Consider the following 22877-nt stretch of genomic DNA (forward strand, 5'->3'; position numbering starts at 1 on the left):
ACCAAATGAGGTCCCCCTAATGATGCATAATCAAATAAGCTACCAAGTCGGCCATACTCATCAACAGAATGTAGCATATCTAGTAATCTTTTACTTTCAAGCAAGGTCGGAGGAACTGGTACCGGAAACCGTACCGGTTCTTCGGTGGCACAAGTCAATACGGGCCGTGCCCGGCCTGTACCGATAGAGAAAAGTGCCGGAGCCGGAGAAGAGAAAAAGAGAGAGAGCGGGGAAGGGAGGGAGAATGAGTGGCGGCGTATGCCGGCAGAGGCTGCGGGGGGGCTAAAAAAATTGGGATTTTTTAAGTTAGCAATCGATTTGCCGACTTCACTTTAAAATTTTCAAATTTTTTAGTCCCCCCGCGGCCTCTGTTGGCCTCCCATGGCCTCCGTCGGCCCTCCACTATCGTCCACCGCCCCTCATTCACCCTCCCTCCCCCGCTCGCTCTTTCTCTTCTCCTCCAGCTCCGGCAGTGAGCCATTTTCAATAGCTGAACTGTACCGGTAAGCCACCGGTATGGCTCAGAAAGGGCTGGTTCGGCTCGGTTCCGCATTTCTTGCTTTCAAGTGATATTATAACTAAAATTTAGTAATATATTCACTTTATACATTAATTTAAACTTCTTGAGGTTTCAAGAGTGCTCATATAGAACATCTCCATTCATCACTAATTGAAACCACTATTGCCACTGGAAAACCAACATGGGAAACAAACATGAGAAACAACTAGGATATGGCAAACAACATTAATAAACTGAAAAATATTTTTTAAGCATATGAAAAAATTGTAAGAAACAGAGAAACCTATAAGGAATAAGGCAACATTCCACTATATTTTAGGCTTCTATGGAAACCATAAAGGCACCTAGCTGATGCTACAGTGAAATCTGATAATAAAGCTCTTGATATGTGTTTGTGTCTATTGTGAACAGTGAAGCCAAGGGGAAGTGGATATCTGAGACAGAGTAGTAATTATACGTGACTCTTTTATTGTTCCCATTTTCACTCAATTCTCATTTCCCTTTATTCTCTCCAAGGTCCTAACTAGCAGAATGGTTGAGGGCAGTGATGGACAATAGTGGAGAGCAAGTTAAACTTGCCAACAACAATGCAGCAATGAGGATGGTTGCACTATTTCTCACCTCTCTCTTTTCGTGGGAGGGGAAATGACGTTGGCCTTGTCTTTTCCAATCTGGATGAGTTGCCAAACTTGTCATAGACTTGATTCTATTTGGCAAAACAACTGTCTTGTCAACTTTCCTATGTCCTCTAAAAATTTCCGAATGCATTTCTCAAATTCGTAAACAATTAATTGCCCCGTCTGCCAAACATGTTTCCAGGAAACAAGTGTCATGGGGCACATTTCGATTTTACATTATCAACATTTGCACTTTATGTCATCTAACAATATATCTAGATGGCTTCTAATTAATTGAACAAAACTTTAAACATGTTTCTGCTAAGTAGGTGAAAAACATATAATAGCTAGTAATAAATGAAGTGAATGAGGCATTATTTTTTTCATAATGCTTTAATAAGTGGCCATGGATTAATTGTATTAATCCACAAAGAGCAGAAAGAAACCTGTACCTCAAAAAGAAGTAAGTGCTTTTTGGCAGATTCCATATACTGCTTCCCCAGCAATGCCCTTGAATAACTTTTTATGACCCTAAGAGAAATCTCCAGCAAAGATGGACTTCTGAAAGACTATTCAAAAAGCAACAAAAGATCAGGCAGGTAGAAATATGTTATCCCAAAGCATCATATAGTTCAGTAGAGGCATCAATTAACAGTTACAGCTAATACTATAAAAAAATACAATTACAGAAAAATGAAGCAGCAGTACCTAATCAAGCTACAATGTTGATCAAAGGTCTTGAAGTGTAGAAGTATTATCTCTGCTAACATCTTGAACGTTTAAAATAAACAGAAGAATTTGCAGTACTTCAGCGGAAAAAAAAAATCCTTCATGAAGGCTTTGCTTATCACTTTCTCAAAAGCAACTTAATCACCTACCATTAGAGTAAAGCATGAATCTCACTATCTAGATGTGCTTTTAGCTGCATGAGTACTGCTTTTATTTGACCTGAGCACTTTGCGGCTCACATGCATGAGAATTCATGTGATCTCCAAAGTTCATAAAACTAGTTGATCTTTATGAACATGAGCAGGAAAATAAAAAAGGAAGAGGCTAGGAACATAGTAAACAACATAGATAAGGTAACCAGTAGCCACAAAGATTCCAACCATCCAGAAATTTATATATGAAATATATTAGTTACCTGTACTGCTTCTCTAGAATGTCGCTGTGTAGATGTTTCCTTGTCACGAAAATAGCTGTTCAGCTCAAATTTCTGCCTCTGCAAGTCAAGTACTTCCTCGGATGACCCAAAAACAGCACCATCATTTGCTTTTCTTAGAAGAAATAATCTGGCCTCATATGCCTGGAAGTTTTTATAATTGAGGAGACTAGCATTCAAACTTTACTTGGCAGGAATTCATGAAAGACATTACGTAACCAACCTGAAATACGCCATCTAGTTCACAAAGGGTGCATAAAGGACCATTCCCACCACTGCAGTTTGGACAGTATCTTACTCGTTCAATATCATCATCCTTTGGCCTCTCCATTGTTTGGTTAATTTCTATAAGTTGATCAATTAATACTTTCCTAGAACTCTCCAAAGAATCTAGACCACTCTGGATGGTATATTTCAGACCACCTATACTCTGAAACCTGACAAAGGAAACAGAAAAATAATATCAGATAATGAAGTATATAAACATAAATATAACAGAAGCAGTACACCTTATCCCTTCAACTTAATTAATCCATTTTGTCAATGATGAGAATCAATGTAAAATCTTTCAAACAAAATACACCTCAAGTTTGTTTCTCTTCACTGGAAGTTTAACTCGGCAAGACGGATTGGTTGAAGCTGAAACCAAATAAAAGCTTAAAAAATTGCACGCTTCGCTAGTATTGTGCTAGTCTTGAATGCCCTTTTCCAATTAGGCAAGCATTTTGAAAAGTTGATAAGATTCATTTATGCATGAAACCCTAATGAGGATTTCATGCCATTAGATTATAAAAAAGATTTGAGTTTTTTGCATATATACCCTTATACATATCCGACATTGTATGTATACCCTTGAAATTTGTTATTTATATGTTACCCTTATAAATTATTTCTTTTTGTATATGTACCCTCACAAATTTATTATTTGTGTACATATCCCGATAAATTATTTCATTTTGCATGTCTACCTTAATTGAGTTGAGGACATACATGCAAAAGAAGTAATTTATAAGGGTGTACATGCAAAATTTGTGAGGGTATTCACTATATTTATAAGGGTATACAAGCAAATAGTAAATTTGTGAGTGCATTCACACAATTTCTGATATTTATTTGTGTATACACACAAGGCACTCAATCACATATGATGCAGTTTATGTCAATTACCATATAGTATACTCAAGATTGGAATATCGATGACGATAAACAGTAGGATTTTCCATTTGGTTCTTCAACTATGTGCTCTAAAGAATTTCGCCCTTGCACTTGCGCTGGCTTTCCAATACTTCCAACAACAAACACATCTTTTATCACTACCCCATTTAATTAGGAGTAACCTAAGACGAAATAAATTTTACAAAACAAGAGAAAATATGAACATAAAACTTACATTGAAAATGACAAAACACAAAATAAAAAAAATGTTGTACATAAATTTTTCCCTATATCTTTAGACCATTGAACCTCCACCAAATTCATGCTACTTCATCCTCATTAATAATCTAGAAAATTTAAAGTTGTTATGCACATGTATGATGTATTCATCATGTTAAAAACTATTATTTATTGGATAATTATGATTAGAATCAACACTCATACTTAACACATCGCTGCTTTTTGTCTCTCTAAACAACAAAAAGCTAAGGGAAAAAATTTCTAGTGAGTTTCATAAAACCTCACCCTCCTAAAATGAGAACAAAGGAATCCAGATATATATATTGTAAAAGTAGTGGCATCACACTATTCATGTTCATCATTATCAACAAGGAATAGAGAGGATATAAGGGGTGAAACAATGAAAACTTAAACAGCAACAAGAAAACAGAACTAACTTCTTGGATACTCTCAATGATGCGGAGGTACTAGCACTTGATTGATCGATCTTTCTGAGTAGTTCCTTCGAGGAATCATTATTCTGCTCAATAAGGTCAAGGGCATGCAACCACCATGTCATGTTCTGATTATTGAACTCGTTAGAGATACCGCAAACCTGGAAAGACATGGAAGAACATTGGCTAAAAAAATTGTAAAAGATCACAGACTATCTAAGAATAACATGAGAAAGAGAATACATGCTGATGAGACTTTGAAAAAACCAGGTAAATGCTCAGTGGGTGATAATTCCTTTACTGTCACTGAAACTAGAAAACAAGTATGTAAAATGTACATTTGATAAAAAATGATAAAAAAAATATGAATATAGAATCATAGATGATTGACTTAAATAAAATATAAACATATATGGAAATAGCAGAAGCACTCGATGGGGCAAGCATATCATACCCACATTTACTACTAATCACATGTATTGTCTCATTGCTTAATTAACTACAGTTAAATTTACTATTTTAATCATCAACTATCTCTCTATATTTGATCCATGAAATTTTCTAGAATCTTTCAATCTCAATCACCGAACCCGCGTCTATTGCACTCATTCCTTCTGTCTTCAAATGAGAGGTTCATTTTAGCGGAGCACAATAGGCAGATTTTAAATTGTTAATATTAAAAATTTAAAATTGTTAGTAGTTTATACTAGGAAATGTTGTTTGTCATAGAAATCTTAGCTTGAGCTCCAATCAGATGTTAACACATCATTTAAGATAATAAGCAAATTTCCATGGATTCAAAAACTACCGAAATGGGATGGTACCATCAGTACTGTATAGTTTCAATGCAAAACCAGCACCAATACAGGTGGTGGGACACCAAAACAAAACATACCAGCGCATACCAGCCGTACTAGTCCATATCAGATAATATCAGTGCTTGCAATGGTGCCGTACCGACAATACCCATCAATACAGATGATTTTCATTCTTTTTGATGCTGTTAATTTCGGTACGTATCATTGCCAGTAGGTCCAGTACCATGCTGTTTCAGTATCATCCTGATGGAAAGCAGTACAAGGTTCGGCACAGGTATTTAAACATATATATGAATAACAGACCTCAAATTTTAGTAAAATAATTTTCAAATTTAGAAATAAACTTCATTTGAAAGGGAAGAAGTTAAATTTTAATTCCAATTGCGAACTGTTTTACTTTAACTTGAGCACTACGGACTACTAATTAGAGATAGAAATGTAACTGGTGATATGAAACTAATTATGGGATGATTGAAGAATTAGTAATGGGGCACATACTGGGATTAGATTGACAGGAAGCATAAACATAAGAGATGATTATAGAATCCAAGTGGATTTTGGAGGTTGCAGATTCAGTATGGGGGTTCTAGAAGGGTGGTGGCAATAAGTAGATGGAGGCAAGGGAGAAATCTCCAAGATTGAAATAGGAGGTGTGTGGGCAGGGCATTTCCTACTCTATAAAGGAATTTATTTGAATGGGGGTATGAAAAGAAGAATTAATTTGAATTAAGATTATGAACTTCAATATCTAAGATTATTGATTAGAGATAACATAATTGGCTATATGACCCTAAATATATGTAGTTGGAGAATTTATAAAACATAAGATGTCCAGCACAAAATCCCAGCAGATTGGAAAGACACATCAGAGGATTTGAGATATTTTGAAAATAAAAGTGGGATGGTTATTTCTAGAATAAATTTTGACATATGAAATCTATTTAGGAAGTTTCCAAAATTTGAAACTATTGTTTTTGATTAGTACAGATCTCGCAATACTCATATCGAGATTTTGATAACACTATTCTTCTGTAATTGCTTGCAAACTAAGTCAGCAATCTCCATGGAAACTTGGACGATCAAATGCTTAAAAACTAAACTTATAAATTAGGCAATTGTTATTGGATTATCTGTATTCTAAATCCCAAACATTGAATAACCATGAAAATGTTAGAGAAGATCTACTTACATTGGCATAAATCAGAGAGAAAGGAACATCCATAATTCAAAAATAGAATGATAACAGCACAAGTGCCACTTAGGTTATGAATCTGGAACAAAACCGAAAGAGTCAAGGTTTGTTAGAAGCATGGTCAGTGACACATTCACAGGTGCCATTTGCCAGCTTAGATGCAAGGGCAGAAAATAAGTTGCTCCAATGAACTTAAAATAACCACTTTCACTTCAAATATTTGAGGGAAAGAAAATAAACACAGATTGATAAGTACCACGAGGGAAAACCAAAAAGAAGCAAAGATAATCAGGATAAGTACCTGCATGTGTGAATCTTTAAACTCTTGCTGAGCCAAAGACAGCTTCAAGTTGAACACGAACAAGTACTTCTGTTTAATATCTTCACATGCCTTTCTTAGGCAATCATCAGCATAACATCTAAATGATACTTGACCATCAACCCCCAAACTTTTGTCTCCATCATTACCAGTTAAATGGGAAGAAATATTGTCCGGTTTCTTATATTGCTCTGAAGACCAGGTAGCCGAAACTGACTTGCTGTCCTCGCTGATTTTTCTTCTCTTCACGTAGTACTTATCAAACTTGCCTACTGCGCCAGTTGCTTTTCTGTTTTTCACTTCGATGTTTTCAAAGGAATGTGCTCCCATGGATGGGCATTGTTGTAGAAATTCAGAAGTGTTTGCAAGTGATTCAGCCAAATTGTGGTGAATGTGAAGATTCAGTAAAGGGTCCAAACGGAAATCATCGCTATTTTCATCAGCTAAAACCAGTGCTTCTTTATATAGTGACACAGCCTGTTTGTAATCCTGCTCAATTATAGCTATACCAGCTAGACCATTCAGTGCACTAACAATTTGTCTTAGAGCTTCCTCTCCTTCAATTTTGGTTTTGCCAATAAGCACCTAACAGAAAATCTTGAATTTAGAAGCTTGAACTCATTGAGAAAATTTAACAAAAACAGCATAGACATGAAATAACATGGTGTTAACTGTTAAGTATTAACATATTGAGCTCACTTCTAATATCTCTTCCATGGTCAAAGGAGAATGTTGCAAAGAGCAGATACCAGAACTCCCAACTTGAGGATGGCAACATGCCTGACGAAGCTTTAAGAGAGGGCAGAGAAGCTTTACAACTTCGTTATGTGAGAGAAAGCCATTGTGGGAAGCATCAGGACCTGCAAAAGTGTTGGAATTTCAGTGGTGTTAACTTTGAAACATATAAATACTTCGATGAAATTGACAAAATAACAAATACCAGATAGAGATTCTCTTCTATGAACATCATCTTTCAAACTTTTGATAATTTCATGTGCATGGCTCACGCAAGTTTCATGTTGTTTCTGATAGAAATGCTCTTCAATTGGTGAGAAGATGAGCCAGGATAAACACTCCTCTTGTGGGGGCAAATCAAGTTCTTCTGACACATGCACTTTTAATGAACGCCACATTATTTGCTTAAAAAAATGATGAATATATTCCATGGCCACCGCATCTCTCATCTGCAATACAAATCATGGAAAGATTATGACCATGTTCTGCCTCATTCAAAAGAAGATATGAATGGCTGCATTCAATGAAACTCTGGATTACATGATTAATCTAGAATTATGCATCTTAAATACTACAAAATGGGCCACAGAAGATCAGAAATACATATATATGTACATCTACATATCTATCTAGCTGGATCAAGAGATATCCTACTGAATAAACCAGTTGCTACACTAAAATTATTATCACTGCCAACCTTCCAAAAGACCCACATATGTATCAACCTTTTCCTTCTCGCAATTAAATATTTATTAATGAAGAAATAAAGATATTGGGAGTGGGAGTCCAAAATCGATCCCAAACAATTGTTTTGCACATGCATATACTTGTGCCTATGCATGCATAACGTGCCCACACGAGGCAATTTGGTTCACTAAATTATGGCTATCTTGTATTCCTTCCTTTTTAATTCTTCTTTCTTATGTCCAGCAGTTTCTTCGAAAACACAAAACCTTAGGTTTAATTGGAGACTTGTGTCCCTGGAAGAGGTTTTTGCTTTGAATAGTCACTTATGCCCGGAATAGGGAACTTTCAATGGTCTTCACAAGGTATACCGACCAATTATTATCTAGAAGTTCAAGTTGGTCAATTTAAGAGATTTTTGTTTTACTTCTTCCAATCATGTGTGACTGCAGATTTTGAAGGCGTGACTCCATCAATCCCACCTGTGACATCCAGAAAATTTGGTCATGCAACTGTACCTATATATCACTCCCTACGACCCTTGCAAACTCTTGTCCTTATTCTCTCCCACATATCTGCAAGCAACTCTTTCATCAAATCTGAAACCTCCCAATTGCGCTCAAATAACAGGTCTAATATAAATTTCCAGCAACCATGTGAGTTTACTTATCCCATGCAACTCTTCCATATTATATTTGGTCTTCACAGCTCAAACACAACCAAATCTCAGGTTTTCTGTAAATATTCAGCAAACATAAGATTTCATTTATCCCTTCATGAAAATCTTGGAAACCAGATCAAACAATATATCATAATTTTTACAATAAACTTCTAATTTTTGCAATTCAGGTTAAGATAAATTTTAAACTAAGCAGAAACTTTCGGTAAATTAAAATTAAGAACTATATTCTCTTGATTGTTCTCGAACCAAAGGTCCTCTTCCTTATATACTGCTAAATATAATCTGTATATCGGGCTTCATTTCTTTAACTGTCTGCATCAACATCCAATGCTTAACTTTGGGACTAACTTCCTCTTACCTTTCCAACAGTAGCTTTATGTGGCAATGAGATGCAAAAACAGTCCTTCCTATTACCACTATTGCCAAGATCTAAGTGACAATAACATGAAAAGCTGAAAACTGAGGATAGCCTTGATGAAGAGCCAATGAAGTCAAAGAACTTATATTTAATTCCTCCAAGATAAGTAAATCTGTCAACCGATGGTAGTGGGAAAAAAGGATAACAGAACCCAATAATCTTTCATCGAAATTTGGAAATGCAAAAGGAAGGCGTAAGAAATCTCTACTAAAACCTGTACAACTGGAAATCAATGCTTGATTGGCATTTCCTTTCTCATCATTCACAAACTTACATAAAGTGTGCAAGGATTGGATAACCCCCTAACGCCCCACCCCCCACCCCCCCAAAAAAAGAAAAAAAAGAAAAAAAAAAAGAAAAAGGAGGGTTGAAGAAAGAGGAATTACGACCATACCTCATATGGATCTCTAATAACTTCAACCCACCATCTATAGATGTCAAATGGACTAGCCCTGAGGAAACGTAATAGTCCATACATGTCATCAAGCCTGCGCTGGATAGGAGTTCCTGTAATGCACCAACGATGTTGAGCATGTAATCGCATTGCCATCTCTGTCACGGAAGCTTTATTGCACTCCACCATTTGAGCCTCATCCAGACATAATCTCCACCAATGTATCCTTGTAAGTAAAGTAGGAACAACAGGATACCTAGATATACATAATCAGAATTGAACAACTCATCATCTTGGTTAATAACGAAGATGTGAAAAAATGGTCTACATTTTCTTAAGTCGGACAAAACTAGATACACAAAGAAGACCAAATTAAGGTTAGGCCAAGAACGCACAAGATGCAATAAATAATGAAAGACTTAAAGATGCAATAAATAATGAAAGACTTAAAGATGCAATGTTGCTGCAATATACTCAGAGTATGAAACATAAGACCCACCGGATGCACATATTATTTGGTAAAGCTACTGCATTTTGGATATTATTTTTTTTTAAAAAAAGCAAGGTATTTCAGCCATATTTCTCAGTCATTTTTGTTGCATTGAGGAAATGGTGACATATTCCAGGTCAAGATGTAATATTTAAAAATGATATACACTTGAGAGTGGGGTGCAATGGTAAAGGCTTGAGCTGACAAGCGCCATGGCGTAAGTCCTAAGGATGCCACTTTGTGCAAAAAAAGACCCTAGATAGCCAAGACCATAACAATAATGTAGTTTTTTTATCCACTTAAAAGTTGAAAGCAAGGTCCTCTGAACCCATACCGGTCGGCGTCTGGTACGGTTCGATACCAAACCAAACCAATACGGGTAGGGCATGCCGGTTCATGGACCAGCACACCCACTTTTTTTGGAGTTTTCAAAAATATTTAATTGGTAATCACTTTTTTTGAACTTTCTCAATAATTTTATGTCTAATTTGATATTCTTTTGATGTTGATGTTTTTTGATATTTCTATGATCTCGATTTAACCTAAATGATGCATCTTATTGCTTTAAAATGATACAATCATAAAATAAACAACATAAAATATTCTCAAATCAAGTAGTGACGTAAAAATTAAAAAATAATACAATCAATTATATACATTTAAAGTCCAACATACATACCGATATCTAAAATCGAGTCAAGTAATGATGTGTCTCGTAGATATCAGAATCATCAACATAGCAAGGAGGCACATCAGCCCACCTCACTAACCAAGTGGCATTGTAGTCTTGTACGTTCATCCCATAAGGAACGTGCGCCGGATTATAAGCACTCTCGGATTTTTCGCTGAAGCTCTGGCTCTGAGAGGTGTCCTCTGATTAATAATACGGCTATGGAGGAGCCCATCCAACAGCAAAATCCAACCTGTAAGATGCTTCGAGCTGCGTAAGGTAGTAACCATCGAAAGATGCCTCAAATGCATCATATCCAATCCGTATCTGTATGGATCATAGGCTGCATGTGGCTGCAGATAATAGGATCCATTACATGACTCGAAACCTGATACATCTTTGGATTCTACTCCACGTGCGAGGTCATATGCAGCTGCATCGCGTCCTCCTGAATAACCTCGAAGAACCCGTCTTCTATATGTAATAATATCCTTGCGGGCTCTACCAGATCGTGCACCGTAGTCCCTATCCTGTGTAGCCCGTCTTTTATATTTTTTTATTTTTTTAATCCAAATATATATTTTTAATTTTTAAAAATTAAATATAATTTAAAAATTAAAAATTTTTATGTCAACATGTAGATCGTCCATAGATCTACAACATATAAAAAAATCAAGCTCAAATCAAAAATTTTGGCATGATCTCCTCTTATTTTGCAATTTTTGAGCTATTAAGCCTCATCCTCAAAAAAGAAGGGAATGAAGTAAAAGAGAGGAAGCACACCTTATCTAGCTTTGGATTTGCCTTTTGATAGCCTAAATCAGCGTTATTTTTGAAGTATTAGGAAAGAAAAAGCGGCAGAGCCGCTTTCAAATGCTGTTGGGAAGGCCTTCTCGGGCCTTCCTGAAAGCATCAGGTGGCAATCATTTAAGAAGGAATAGTATCAACCAAATCCATAACCAGGTTAACTCGGTGCGAACCAGTCCGATTTCGGGCGATTCGAACACTTACCGACCAGTTCCGGTCGGTAAGGGACCAATTTCGACCGATTTGGTAAGGGTTCCAGCCGGTACGGGGCCGGAACCAAAAATATTAGTCAAACCGACCCGATTTCACACCGGGTCGGCTCGGCACTACCCGAACCGAGCGATTCAACCTAGTTCGGCAAACATTGGTCGAAAGTATGAAAATGTAGATTTGTTTCTTAAGGAGGAATAAGTAACGATAGTGCTACTACTCCTTGAATGCATGCACTTAAACTAAATGAAAAGAACTTATGTCTGCCTACTTGTCTATCGGCCTTCTACAAGTTATGATGTACCGATACCGGTAAACGTACCGATCGTCTACCGAACCAATACAGTACCGATTCGGACCGGTTTATACTCGTACCGAACCGGCTAACAGCGCGGCGCACTATGGCCACAAAGTGACAAATGCCACTCTGTGGCATTTATTGTGGCAAATACCACTCTTTGGTGAACCGGATGCCACGGAGTGGCATTAAATGCCACTCAGTGGCATCCGGTTTGCAGGCCGAACAAGACAGAACCGATTTAGTTCCGTCCGGTACGCTCTTATACCAGCCAATGCAGCCCGGTATGGGCTCTGTACCGCTTGGTTTCGGCTTCATTGGGGCCGGAATCGTTTTTCACTGCGGAACCAGACCGGTCCAATATGGGCTGAACCGGCTAGTACGGGCCGATTCAGCATACCATGGCCTTCTACGTATCAAACCAGGTCCTTTTGTCCAACTAACTTTGGACAAAAATTACAAATCAATTGATAGGCTTCACATTATGTTTAGAGCTGGTTAAAACATTTTCATATTTGACAAATCATACCACAATCCCTAAACTGAACCCCACAAACGAGAAGCAGCTGGTTGCTTTAAATAGGTCGTGTGAGAAGGCAATGACCCAATACATACACGAATTGCTGCGTAACTCGGGGATGGTTTGCAGAGCAGCAATGAACCTGAACATCATAATCCTTAAAGCCAACTTGTGGGAGACAGCTAGTTGCCTTAGGTATGTCGCTTGAGGAGGCAACAACCTAGTACATACACTCATTATTGACGTAGGACCATTCAGGAATAATATGCAAAGCAGTGCTAGACCTTAGGGATGGCAATGGGTCAGGTATGGGTCAGGTAGGCCACTTCCAGTACCCGCCCCGTACACTACCCGCATTTGTCGCAGATCTGCTATGGATCGGGTAAAACCCACTCCAGTTGGGTCTGGTCGAGTCAGGTACCCGATGGGACAGAGTAAATTGCCACTCCTAGTAGACCTAAAGAGATTTACCTACAATTCACCTACTTTCTTGTTGCAAAACAGAATAATAAGAAAGAGATTTATCTATTGGTTTAACAATAAATCTCAGGGAATTTCTGTTCTAAAATTTCCAGAGAGTAATGCTATTAGGAAAGGCCTCTAGAATTTTAGGCAATCAGATATTATCCAAAGGAGAGTTATAACTAAACTTTAGATTGCAAAGAAATTGTCCTAAAGCAGGTCATAAGGAATGGAGTCCAAGAAATCAGAATTTCAGTGAAAATTATGATATGGTGACACCAGATATTAGCAAAATAACTCGATTTTCTTGGTTCACAGAAACAATATAAGCAGATTTTACATGTATTTTGTAAATACATGCAGTTTAATGAAGAACGAAAAAAATAAGGCAAGAGAGAAATATTAAAGAGGTTAGGTAAGAAAGAGGGAAGAGATTAGAGGAGGAGAAGGAAGAAATAGAGAACATAGTGCGAAGGAAAAGGTAGCCAAACCTAGCCCAAGAGAAGTATATCCACCCATTCTGAGTGACAAATTTCAGATCCCCACCAAACTCCACACAAAAGCAACTTGAAATTACCGAAAATCATAATCACTTTAGGACTTGCTTAGCCAATATATACCTACAAAATAATCTAGTCAAAGCATGTTTCTGGAACCAACAACAAAAATTACTAAAGAAAAGAAAAAAATTTACAAACCTTTTTTCCCTCTCCTTCATCAACTACAAACAAACACTCATTGGAGATTAACATAGAACAATAATTTGCATATCCATCACCCTGGTAATGATCAATGCTGCATTCTGAATTTACTTAGTATTGTCAAGGAGGTTATATCTGACCATCCCTTGACTGGGCATTGAGCAAATGATCTTGAATATGTAGAGCCAGTGTGCCTGCACTCCTCATTCAGTTCGGCATACATGCATCTCTTTTATACTCATGGAGAAGTGTTTGCATAGTATGACATGACATGCATATCAAGCCAAGTTGCCAACCCTCCACTAAGCCTTAACGCAAGTACCATAAAATAGTAAAATAGCAAATACTACCACCGAGGTAAATTAATTTGACCGTGTTCCTTTGGATGTCACATTTACTACTGTATTTATCTGTTATAACTGGACTGCTCGTCAAATTGCTAGCAATCTAGTTATTTGCACGTGGACAAAGCAATATCTAGTTATTTGCCGAACCGGTACCGGTGCTCGTCGGTACGGTCGGTCCAGCGAACCTTGGTCCTGCCAATTACTCTAATACACTAGGTAATTCATGACTTCATGAAAAAACATTGTCCTACAATATGCTATTTGCTACATTAGGCAAACTATATGATCAACCCATGAGTTTGAAGGGAGTGTTAAATTGTAAATCATAGTATTATCTGTTTTATATATTACATGCACAAGGGCATAGCATATTTTACTCATATACATATTTATATATGGATTTGCCCCCATTAGAGTATTGTATTGCCAGGTTATAACCCATCCAAGCTTACTCCTGAAGTTTCAACTTACATTTGAGAGATGATGAAACCACAATCCTTTGTTTCCATACATAAGAAATATTCAACAGGACATTGTATGATGAGTTCATGGTGGGTTGCAAGCAGTTTCAAAAAAAGGGGACCTCTCAGTGCTACATCAAGCTATTATTTTCTGAATGTTATTTTTTTATTCTTTAATACATGTCGTTCAACATTAGATGTTACTGAATTAAATAATTATAAAGTTTGATACTTCAACTAAACATTCTTTATGTGGTTTATTTTACAAGTCCTAGAGCATTCCCTAAGAACCCTAGATTGCTTAATATGGTTAGTTTATTGGACAATCCAGTTACGTTAACATTTAGCAAGCTTATGCACATCTGACATAATTAATCACTCAGACTATTAGTGTGAAAACTGGCTCCCTGGATGGAAAAAGTATATAGCATAATCTGGTCAGCTTATCTGATAATCCAGTTTTTAACAATCTTCTGCAAACATGATATAATTAGTGATACAAACTATTATGGTAAATAGTTGACCGGTTCCTTGGACATATATTGGGAGGCTAGACATTAGCACAAGCAAATGTTAAGCCTTCCATACAATTTATATTTACATTTGAAATATTTTCCATAAGCAAGAATAAACTTCAGCAAGAAGAAAAAAAGAAATTAAAAAATTCACTGCCCTGAAAAGAGAAAAGTATTGTTGGCAATTATACCTCTTTTGGAATCTCAAAAAATGACGATCGCCATCATGCCTATCAGAGTCATGAGATAAGTCTTCCTTTAGCACATCATATGTGGTCAAGACAATGTCAGCAGTGGCTAGTTCACATATATCCCTTGTCAAAGCAGCCAAAGAGTCTAAATTTCTTGCACCTTCATAAATGCAGATTTTCAGGGAACCAGACCTTGTATGACTAAAGCAAAACAGATTAACAGATCAGCTCTAAATCAAAAATGTAGCAACCTTGTTAAATGTACTTTCACATTACAAGGAAACACAACTTTTAAATAAGAATGAAAAGGCCATCAATACTCAATACAAGACAAATGCACCACTCAAACACCAAGAGAAAAGGGACCTAGACATAGCAACAAGTAAAGCAGAGAGAGAATATGCATATGATAGAAAAGAGTCGATATACTGAAAGAAATTTATTCAACTTAAACAACAAAATTATTTTTTCAGCAACAAATTTCCTAACAACCTACATAAGCATCCCAAATTATTTTTCAATTAAACACAAAATAATCATTGAATTTCCAAGAAACTAGAAAAAAAAGTGTGGAGACGGGAGAAGTTTACCAAGCTAGATTGCTTGTTCAGCATAAAAACTTGATGATCCTGGCTTCAATTCTAAGGAAAATGACTTTGGACTGTTGTTGCTTCTCTCTCTGCTTGTTCTCACCTTGAAATGGTGGAGAACAATGTCTAAAAGGAATAAAGGAAATCTATCTCAAGGGGTCAGGCAGTACCACCTAATTTGCCCCTCAGTTTTCCCTTGGTATGAGCAGGTTTGGGCCCAATCCACACAGTACAGGGCTACAGGCTGATACAGGTGGTCTGAACCTGGATCACCTGAATCCAGGGTGCACCAATCTCTCCCATAATAGCTCTTGGCCTGCACAGGCAGCTTCTTAATCCTATGCTAGTCCATAATCATATTATAGACTGGCACCCACACATGCACAAAGACAAATACAATGTGAAATGGTTATTGGCACTTACATTCAAACATAGATTTCAAAATGTGAACATGGAAGGTGTTCGTGCATCAAAGGTTTGAGATCATAGGATCACATGTTTTACATATGGACTAGTCAACCACGCTCCATTATATCAAGAGCTGATAACTCTCACACACTTAAAAGTCAAAAGCAGAAAATTCATATATCAAAGCATACAATAGGTTCAGTCCGACACATAAACACACACACAAAAGAAACAAGGGACCACTTACACTAATGCAAAAGATGCCAAGATTGTTGGCACTTTATATTGGAGGAGTAATTTGAACAGAAATATTGGTTAAACCCGAATGTCTTTCATATCATGATCCAAGATCAAGATACTACATGATGAAATTTTCCTGCCTTTAAATTCATACAAGATAACATGTGCCATCCAAATCATACATGCTTTAACAGTGTTCTGATGTAATTGAAGAGTGATTTGAGTCACTAAAAGGGCAATAATGGAATTAGGTAAATAACCGTACTTATAATATGAAGAGATTATTAGAGAAGATGAACAGATTACTAGAAGGAAACTCATGCACTTAAAGGGTTTAAACAAAGATGGTAGGATGAAGTATCATACCGAATTATTTCAGAATGCCATTGTGCTAATATAGGTGCCGGACACACAATAAGGGTTGAGCCAGTATGCCTGTTAATTTTAGCAGCTTCAGTAAGTTCTGAGCAGAGTGAGCATACATAATTTCCATCTGCTTCTATTATGATGCTCATATCTTTCTTCTTTTTACCACCCTTTGACTTAGCAGACAGAACCTCTTCAGAGCCCCCTCTCTTGTCAACTTCATGGGAAACCAAAGGTTTCTTCTTAGGTGAGTAACCAACACAATCTGCATGCTGCCAAGCATCACAAAGATCACACTGCACCCATAGACCTTTGTACTTGGAGCTTTCACTTGCAGCACCACAAACACACTCCACACGCTCTCGTTTCTGTCTTTTAATCTGACTACTTATATCTTGTGAATCATCAAGAGATTTAAAGCCTTCTCCCAAGGATGGCTTGGGATGAGAGAAGATGCAAGCAAGCAGCTCAACAGTTTTCCCCAAGCCCATCTCATCTTTGATAGGTAAGTACAGAGAGTAAAGAGGATAATTAAATAGATGCAGTAGCATCAAGTTAGTAATCTGCAATATTTTTAAGTGAATATTAGTGCAAAGGCAGCTACTTACCAGCTAGGATCCCACCAGAAACATATGCTGGTGAGGACTCCGGATGCAACGAAATATTGCCACTGACAAGGAAAACAACCCACAGATATAAAATGTACAGGTGGTGACCAGAAACAAGTTAAAGGCATATGATATTGTGTAGTATATCTCGAAAAAAATGATTTGGAAACATATTAATAAGAGAGTGAAATAGGTTAAACAGATAAATATGCTACTATCTTCAAGATGGATGAATATACAAAATGTCTTCTAGACAACAATCATTTTGAAAGATCGTGGCATATGAACAAATTGTCATGGTATAGAACGATAAGGTTTGTGCCATCAAGTGATTCTTCTATCCATGTATTAGAGAATAGGAGAGGCAGGCACCATGTGAAAATCTATAGCACATTACACATCTAGCAGGGATACTTGCACACTTCCTAAGGTACCTACTCAGGGGAGCTTGAAAGCATGTTGCCTATCCAGTATGGTAAATCATCAACAACTGCAAGTGGGCCTGGTAAACCAAGATCCTCTTCAAATGTTCTCTGAAGTGCGATGACATTTGTGTCATTACATGTGATTTTACTGTTTAAGGCATGATAAAAGACATGAATTTTGTCCACATAGGAAAGATGACCATTTTTTTCATGTTCTGACTCTCGTTATGGTGTCTCCTGGCCAGTTTCTCCATCAGATAGATCTCAAGAATGCTTTTTTATCATAAACTCCTGGAGGAGGTGTACATGTAAACTCACCCTTGCATTCAGCACTCCCCCACAATGTTGACTGTTCCATCAAGTTATGATGAGCAAGAGCAATCCCCTATGGCCAGTGTTCAAGTGCTTATTTCATACCATAATTTAATGGATATACAAAGACTTGGTGCAATTCACCTTTACCAGCTTCGGTTTCCTTGTATAGTTACATTTTAAATTTTTAACATATTCTGCTATATGTCAAATATATCATTATTTTCAGGAGATGAAATTTCATTCTAGGAGATTTACTATCTTTAGCAAGAGAGAGACCCTTAAAATGAGATCTCAGATTTTCTCTCAACTTGATTTGTCTATAATAGCTCTATAAACTAATTCATTGGAGAATTCCTGATTGAGATAGCTTACAATTTTCCAATAATACTCTCATTTGACCTAGTACACCATTGATTATTAAGGATATCTGCTGTTTGAAGGTCACATCCAGCAATTCCAAAAAAATCAAATTAGCTTGGAAAAATAAATTGACATGGTTCTACACTAGGTATAAAGGGGGAGTGTAGTTTCCCAACTCCTATGGTCCTTTTCAAAGTTGATAATATTTGAAGAAAGGTTTCTAATAGAATTCTTCCCTAAGCAAGGTTTGAAATCTCGTGACACAATGCACGCCGATTATGTATCAAGATGATATGCAGAATGATACATGGGTGTCAATATGAATTGAATTGATAAGGGTCGAGATGGCACAAAAATGGGGCAGTATGGTGCATGGTTCAGGGCAATATGGTTGGAATTTCAAACCTTGACCATAAGTTCTACACTGTAACTAAAATTTTATATTTACTGAAGAAATAGGTGAAAATTCCTAACGTACAAACAAGTTAACTACTCTACCAATCTTCCCCATTTCTAGCATATAGCTGAAAAATTCACCTGCAACAATAAAGTGGCATGCAAATCTCCCATTCAAGGTTGCACATCTCCTTTAGAATCTCCTTGGAAACTCGTACATGCACCTGCTTCCTAAATGTTTCTTATTCTTCTTCTTATTACTAATACTATTATTAGTATAAGTATCGTTGTTATTGTTACTACTGCTACTATAATTTAATCGGAGCTGGTTCCCCGTACCGACACTTCCATTCACTCATTTTCGGTCACTAATAGTGTGGCTTATCTTTCAAGCAAAGAAATTCTACTTAAAATGCTGTGAGCTGAGAATTGCCCCATTGGTCAAACCCCTTGGCTAACAAGCAGTAGTTCTAAGTTTTTGAGTCTGGAGCTCTATATCCTAAAACATCCTAAACCAAGGAATGCTGAATCGGCCCGTACCGGCCGGTTCAGCCCATACCGAACCGGTACCGGCGCCGACCAGATCGGTTCGGCCATAGAAAATAGCGGCCCGTACCGAACCGGTACCGGCGCCGACCGGGTCGGTTCGGCCACAGAAAACGACGCGCTGTGGCCACAAAAAACGACCATTTAATGCCACGGCACGCTATGGCCAAATAGCTACAACGCGCATCTTTTTGGCCGGTTCGGTACCAGTACCGAACCAGTCCGGTGGCCGACCGGTACGCCAATTGGTGCCGGTTCGGCGATCTTTGTCCTAAACTAAGTAATTTAAAATGCCAAGTGGATCTCACTCCCCACAGAGAAATCCTCCTTCAAGAGGTCGTTTTATAGCACATGACTGAACTTTATGGGTTGCATTTTGGTAATCTTTTGGCAATTTCTAGTTGACCTTATCGATTCCACCCTTCCTTCTTCATTATAAACAATGGCAATCTTGATTTCTGTCATTATGTTATTCATTTTCTTTTCCTTATTCTCCTCCCCTATCATTAGCACTCCTCTCTTTCTTCTTTGTTTTCATGAATATGTTAAAAGCAGTGACTTAGCAGCAAGCATTTTATGCTGTTCTTCCCATTACCTTCTTCTACTACCTCATCTTCATCTCTTTTTCCCTCATCATTCCCTCTAAATTTATTTTACCATTCCCCATCTTTCATCTCCATTCAAGAATTGCAAGGTGAAACAGCAGCTAGCCCTGCAGAAATCATTCCCATTGATCTGCAACCCCAAGCTTGTTGGTATTGATATCTATAAAGGTCACAGCCATAGATCAGATCAGTTTACTCTGTCATACCAAGAATTAGAACCCTAGAGTTATTTTGATGAAGTATGCCTTATAGCATATGATTAACTCTATTTCTATTAATTAGCATTATTATTAAATAGTGTCCCTGATGTGACCTCTTATTGCTCAAAATTCACGATGATCCATCCAAGGTACTAAACTTCGTAGAAACAAAAGAGCAAGGTACGCTGAACCGGTACCAGTAGGCATACCGGTCGCCTACCGGACCGGTTCGAGACTGGTGTCGAACCGATCCGCATAACACGCACGCAGGGGCAGCTCAATACATTCTAGGACCTAAGGCGAATCCAATGAACGAGGCCTCTTTTTTTTAATAATATTTTTTTTTAAATAAATATAAAATACTTAAAAAAATATATAAAAATAGATAGCTATTAAGTACACTATTTCAACAAAGATACATGAATCTAACAAAGATAGACAAGAAGCTTTTTCAATTTAATATAATTCTTGAATGGAAGCACATAAAAGTAATTACTCTAAATGAAGGGCCATGAAACTGATTAAATAACTGAGATAATGCTTGGCAATACTGTTTACCATATCAAGCAAGAGCCGAACAGGAAAAGGTCATCCCATAGCACTTCATGGTCAAGGTAAAGAAAAGAATTTGTCCATAAAGGAACCTCTCTATAAGAGAGAGTAGGGTCATTATGGGAAATTCACCCCATCCCACCATCTCCCCTTCAAGTGAGTACCCAAGCGGCAACTGCAACATCACAGCACAGCAGCCATTCAACCCCCTCCCTCCTTTTCTCTCTCTACCACCCAAGAGGGGAGAAGAAACCGAGAGGAGAAAACTAAAAGAATCTCCACCCTCCAAGAAGTCCATCTCCAATCCCCCTTTCTTCCAGATGGCCCAGCTGGATCAGGAGTAATGTGAGGGAAGGAAAACCAAGACCAAAACCAAAAAAGAGAAGGGATGAAAGATAAGAGTGGCTTCAGGCGTCTATCAAGCCAACCAAATCCCTCCTCTCTCTCTCTCTCTCCCCACTCAAAACAAAACTACTGTCCCCAACTTCCCAAATTGCCCCTCCGCAGGCCAGGAAACTCTCCACCTCCCTTCCATCAAGGGGGAAGACTCGTAGCCAGCTCCAGATCTTAGTTTTATATGGGGCCTTTGCTTCCTTTTGGTCAGCCTCCCGGGGGCCTTCCATTGGCCCGGGGCCTTAGGCAACCGCCTCAGTCGCCTAGGGCTCGGGCCGGCCCTGCACGTGCGGGCGCGCAGCGCACTGAGGCGAATCAGTGCGAACAGACCAGTTTGCACCAGTTTAAGCCGTACCGGACGGAACCGTTCGGTACGTATCTAGTACTGGCCGATTCAGGCCGGTTCCGGCCCCATAGCTGGAACCGTTTTCTAATACAAGCCAGTTCAGCATACCTTACAAAAGACTTTTAATCTATTTACATGTCTGCATATGCTACTAGTCAATGTTGCATGGACATGTATAAGAGAATCAGATTCGGATACATATCCAAATGTCTAACTCAACCAAAGATAAGAAAAGGGAGATACAGGGATACATAGGATAAGTTATAACTTTAATTAAATTATATATATCTATACCTTTAATATTGTTTTGTTGAAACATTAAAAATAAATATTAAGAAGATATTGTTTGTTAAGATCTTTTATTATACATGTTCCTTATTCAGACTTCGCAATTAACTTAAGAATATAACAAAAAGAACATTCTTTTTTTTGGTATAACAGCTACTCACACTGCTCTAGTGTGAGTACAACCAACAGAATCGAGAGAAAGGAGATGGCATGAGGGTGGACGGGCGGCTACAAAACATGTCCAAAGGACCTCTTCCGAGTGGTGAGCAGCGAAAGAGGCGATCTAGTCTATAACCCTGTTTGCCTCCTGATACACATAAGCAACCTAAAATTGAGACACAATCTCTCGCTATCCTATGAATATCCCTGAGCAGTGGGCGGCTATCGCCCCTCCACTCCTCATTCCAAGCATTCTTCAAAATTATTTCAACACCTACATCCTTGGCCAATCACTTAATAGAAAAAATACTCACTTCTAATATGAAAATGGAAAGTCAAACTCATTGTTAGAAGAGTTTAACTCTCCGTCGATCCTTAAAACTGGCAACCATAGAACTTCATTAAGTATCCAAGTGTATCTGCCTTGGATATGTATCAAACACAAATATTTGATGTCAGGCGTGATTGTCCAGCAAAGATAGGCTATTACAAATATCAGAGACTGATTGTTAAAGGACCCAAGGCATATTTTCTTGTAATAGCTATCAGTAGTGTTGCACAGGTACAATTGCAAGATTCAGTTTTGAACATGTTTCTAAGTGTCTGACTCGGAAAGGGGAAAGAAGTAGATAGGGGTACATGTAGAAAAGAAAATAATTTTGACTACATTATATATCAAGTGAATTTTAAATCTCGTTCAATAGAAAGCACTAGAAGGCATTATTCGATTAAGGTATTTTAGTACAAGGTTATCACCCAAGTTCCAAAAATTAGCTCAAGAATACAAGAAAGGCAACATTTTGGAGAGCTATTTTATGACATCCTTATCCTAGGCTGCTAGCTCTTGAAAGGGGGAAAAACTCCTTCCAACATCACTATGGTGAGAAAATATTGCTAGAAAGGCCAATTGCTCGTCAAAGAGTTGCAAACAATTAGTTTGACCTAATAGGAAAATCCAACTTACAAATGCATATCCAACACGAATCTTCCGAAGAGAAGCAAGAATCGTGGTGACACAGGCTATTACACGGGATTTTA

General features: G+C 37.7%; 1 protein-coding gene across 4 annotated transcripts in view; it reads right to left on the minus strand.

The window, feature by feature from the left end:
• LOC103702148 (E3 ubiquitin-protein ligase SHPRH) overlaps window positions 1-22877 on the minus strand; it is a 41899-nt gene that overhangs the window by 16565 nt on the left and 2457 nt on the right. For all 4 annotated transcript variants that reach the window (XR_005510942.1, XM_008784459.3, XM_039124360.1 and 1 more), the window contains 11 exons: window positions 17255-17316; window positions 16647-17142; window positions 15043-15243; window positions 9371-9626; window positions 7398-7641; window positions 7157-7317; window positions 6440-7042; window positions 4132-4289; window positions 2523-2736; window positions 2282-2443; window positions 1590-1706 (listed from right to left, as the gene is read on the minus strand). Coding sequence is in view for 3 of the 4 variants with exons in the window: in XM_008784459.3 (XP_008782681.2) it covers window positions 1590-1706; window positions 2282-2443; window positions 2523-2736; window positions 4132-4289; window positions 6440-7042; window positions 7157-7317; window positions 7398-7641; window positions 9371-9626; window positions 15043-15243; window positions 16647-17142; window positions 17255-17316 (2674 nt within the window). In the remaining variant the exon portion in view is untranslated. The remainder of the gene's footprint in view (window positions 1-1589; window positions 1707-2281; window positions 2444-2522; window positions 2737-4131; window positions 4290-6439; window positions 7043-7156; window positions 7318-7397; window positions 7642-9370; window positions 9627-15042; window positions 15244-16646; window positions 17143-17254; window positions 17317-22877) is intronic.

The sequence above is a fragment of the Phoenix dactylifera genome, chromosome 3, assembly GCF_009389715.1.
Source record: "Phoenix dactylifera cultivar Barhee BC4 chromosome 3, palm_55x_up_171113_PBpolish2nd_filt_p, whole genome shotgun sequence".
NCBI lineage: Eukaryota > Viridiplantae > Streptophyta > Magnoliopsida > Arecales > Arecaceae > Phoenix > Phoenix dactylifera.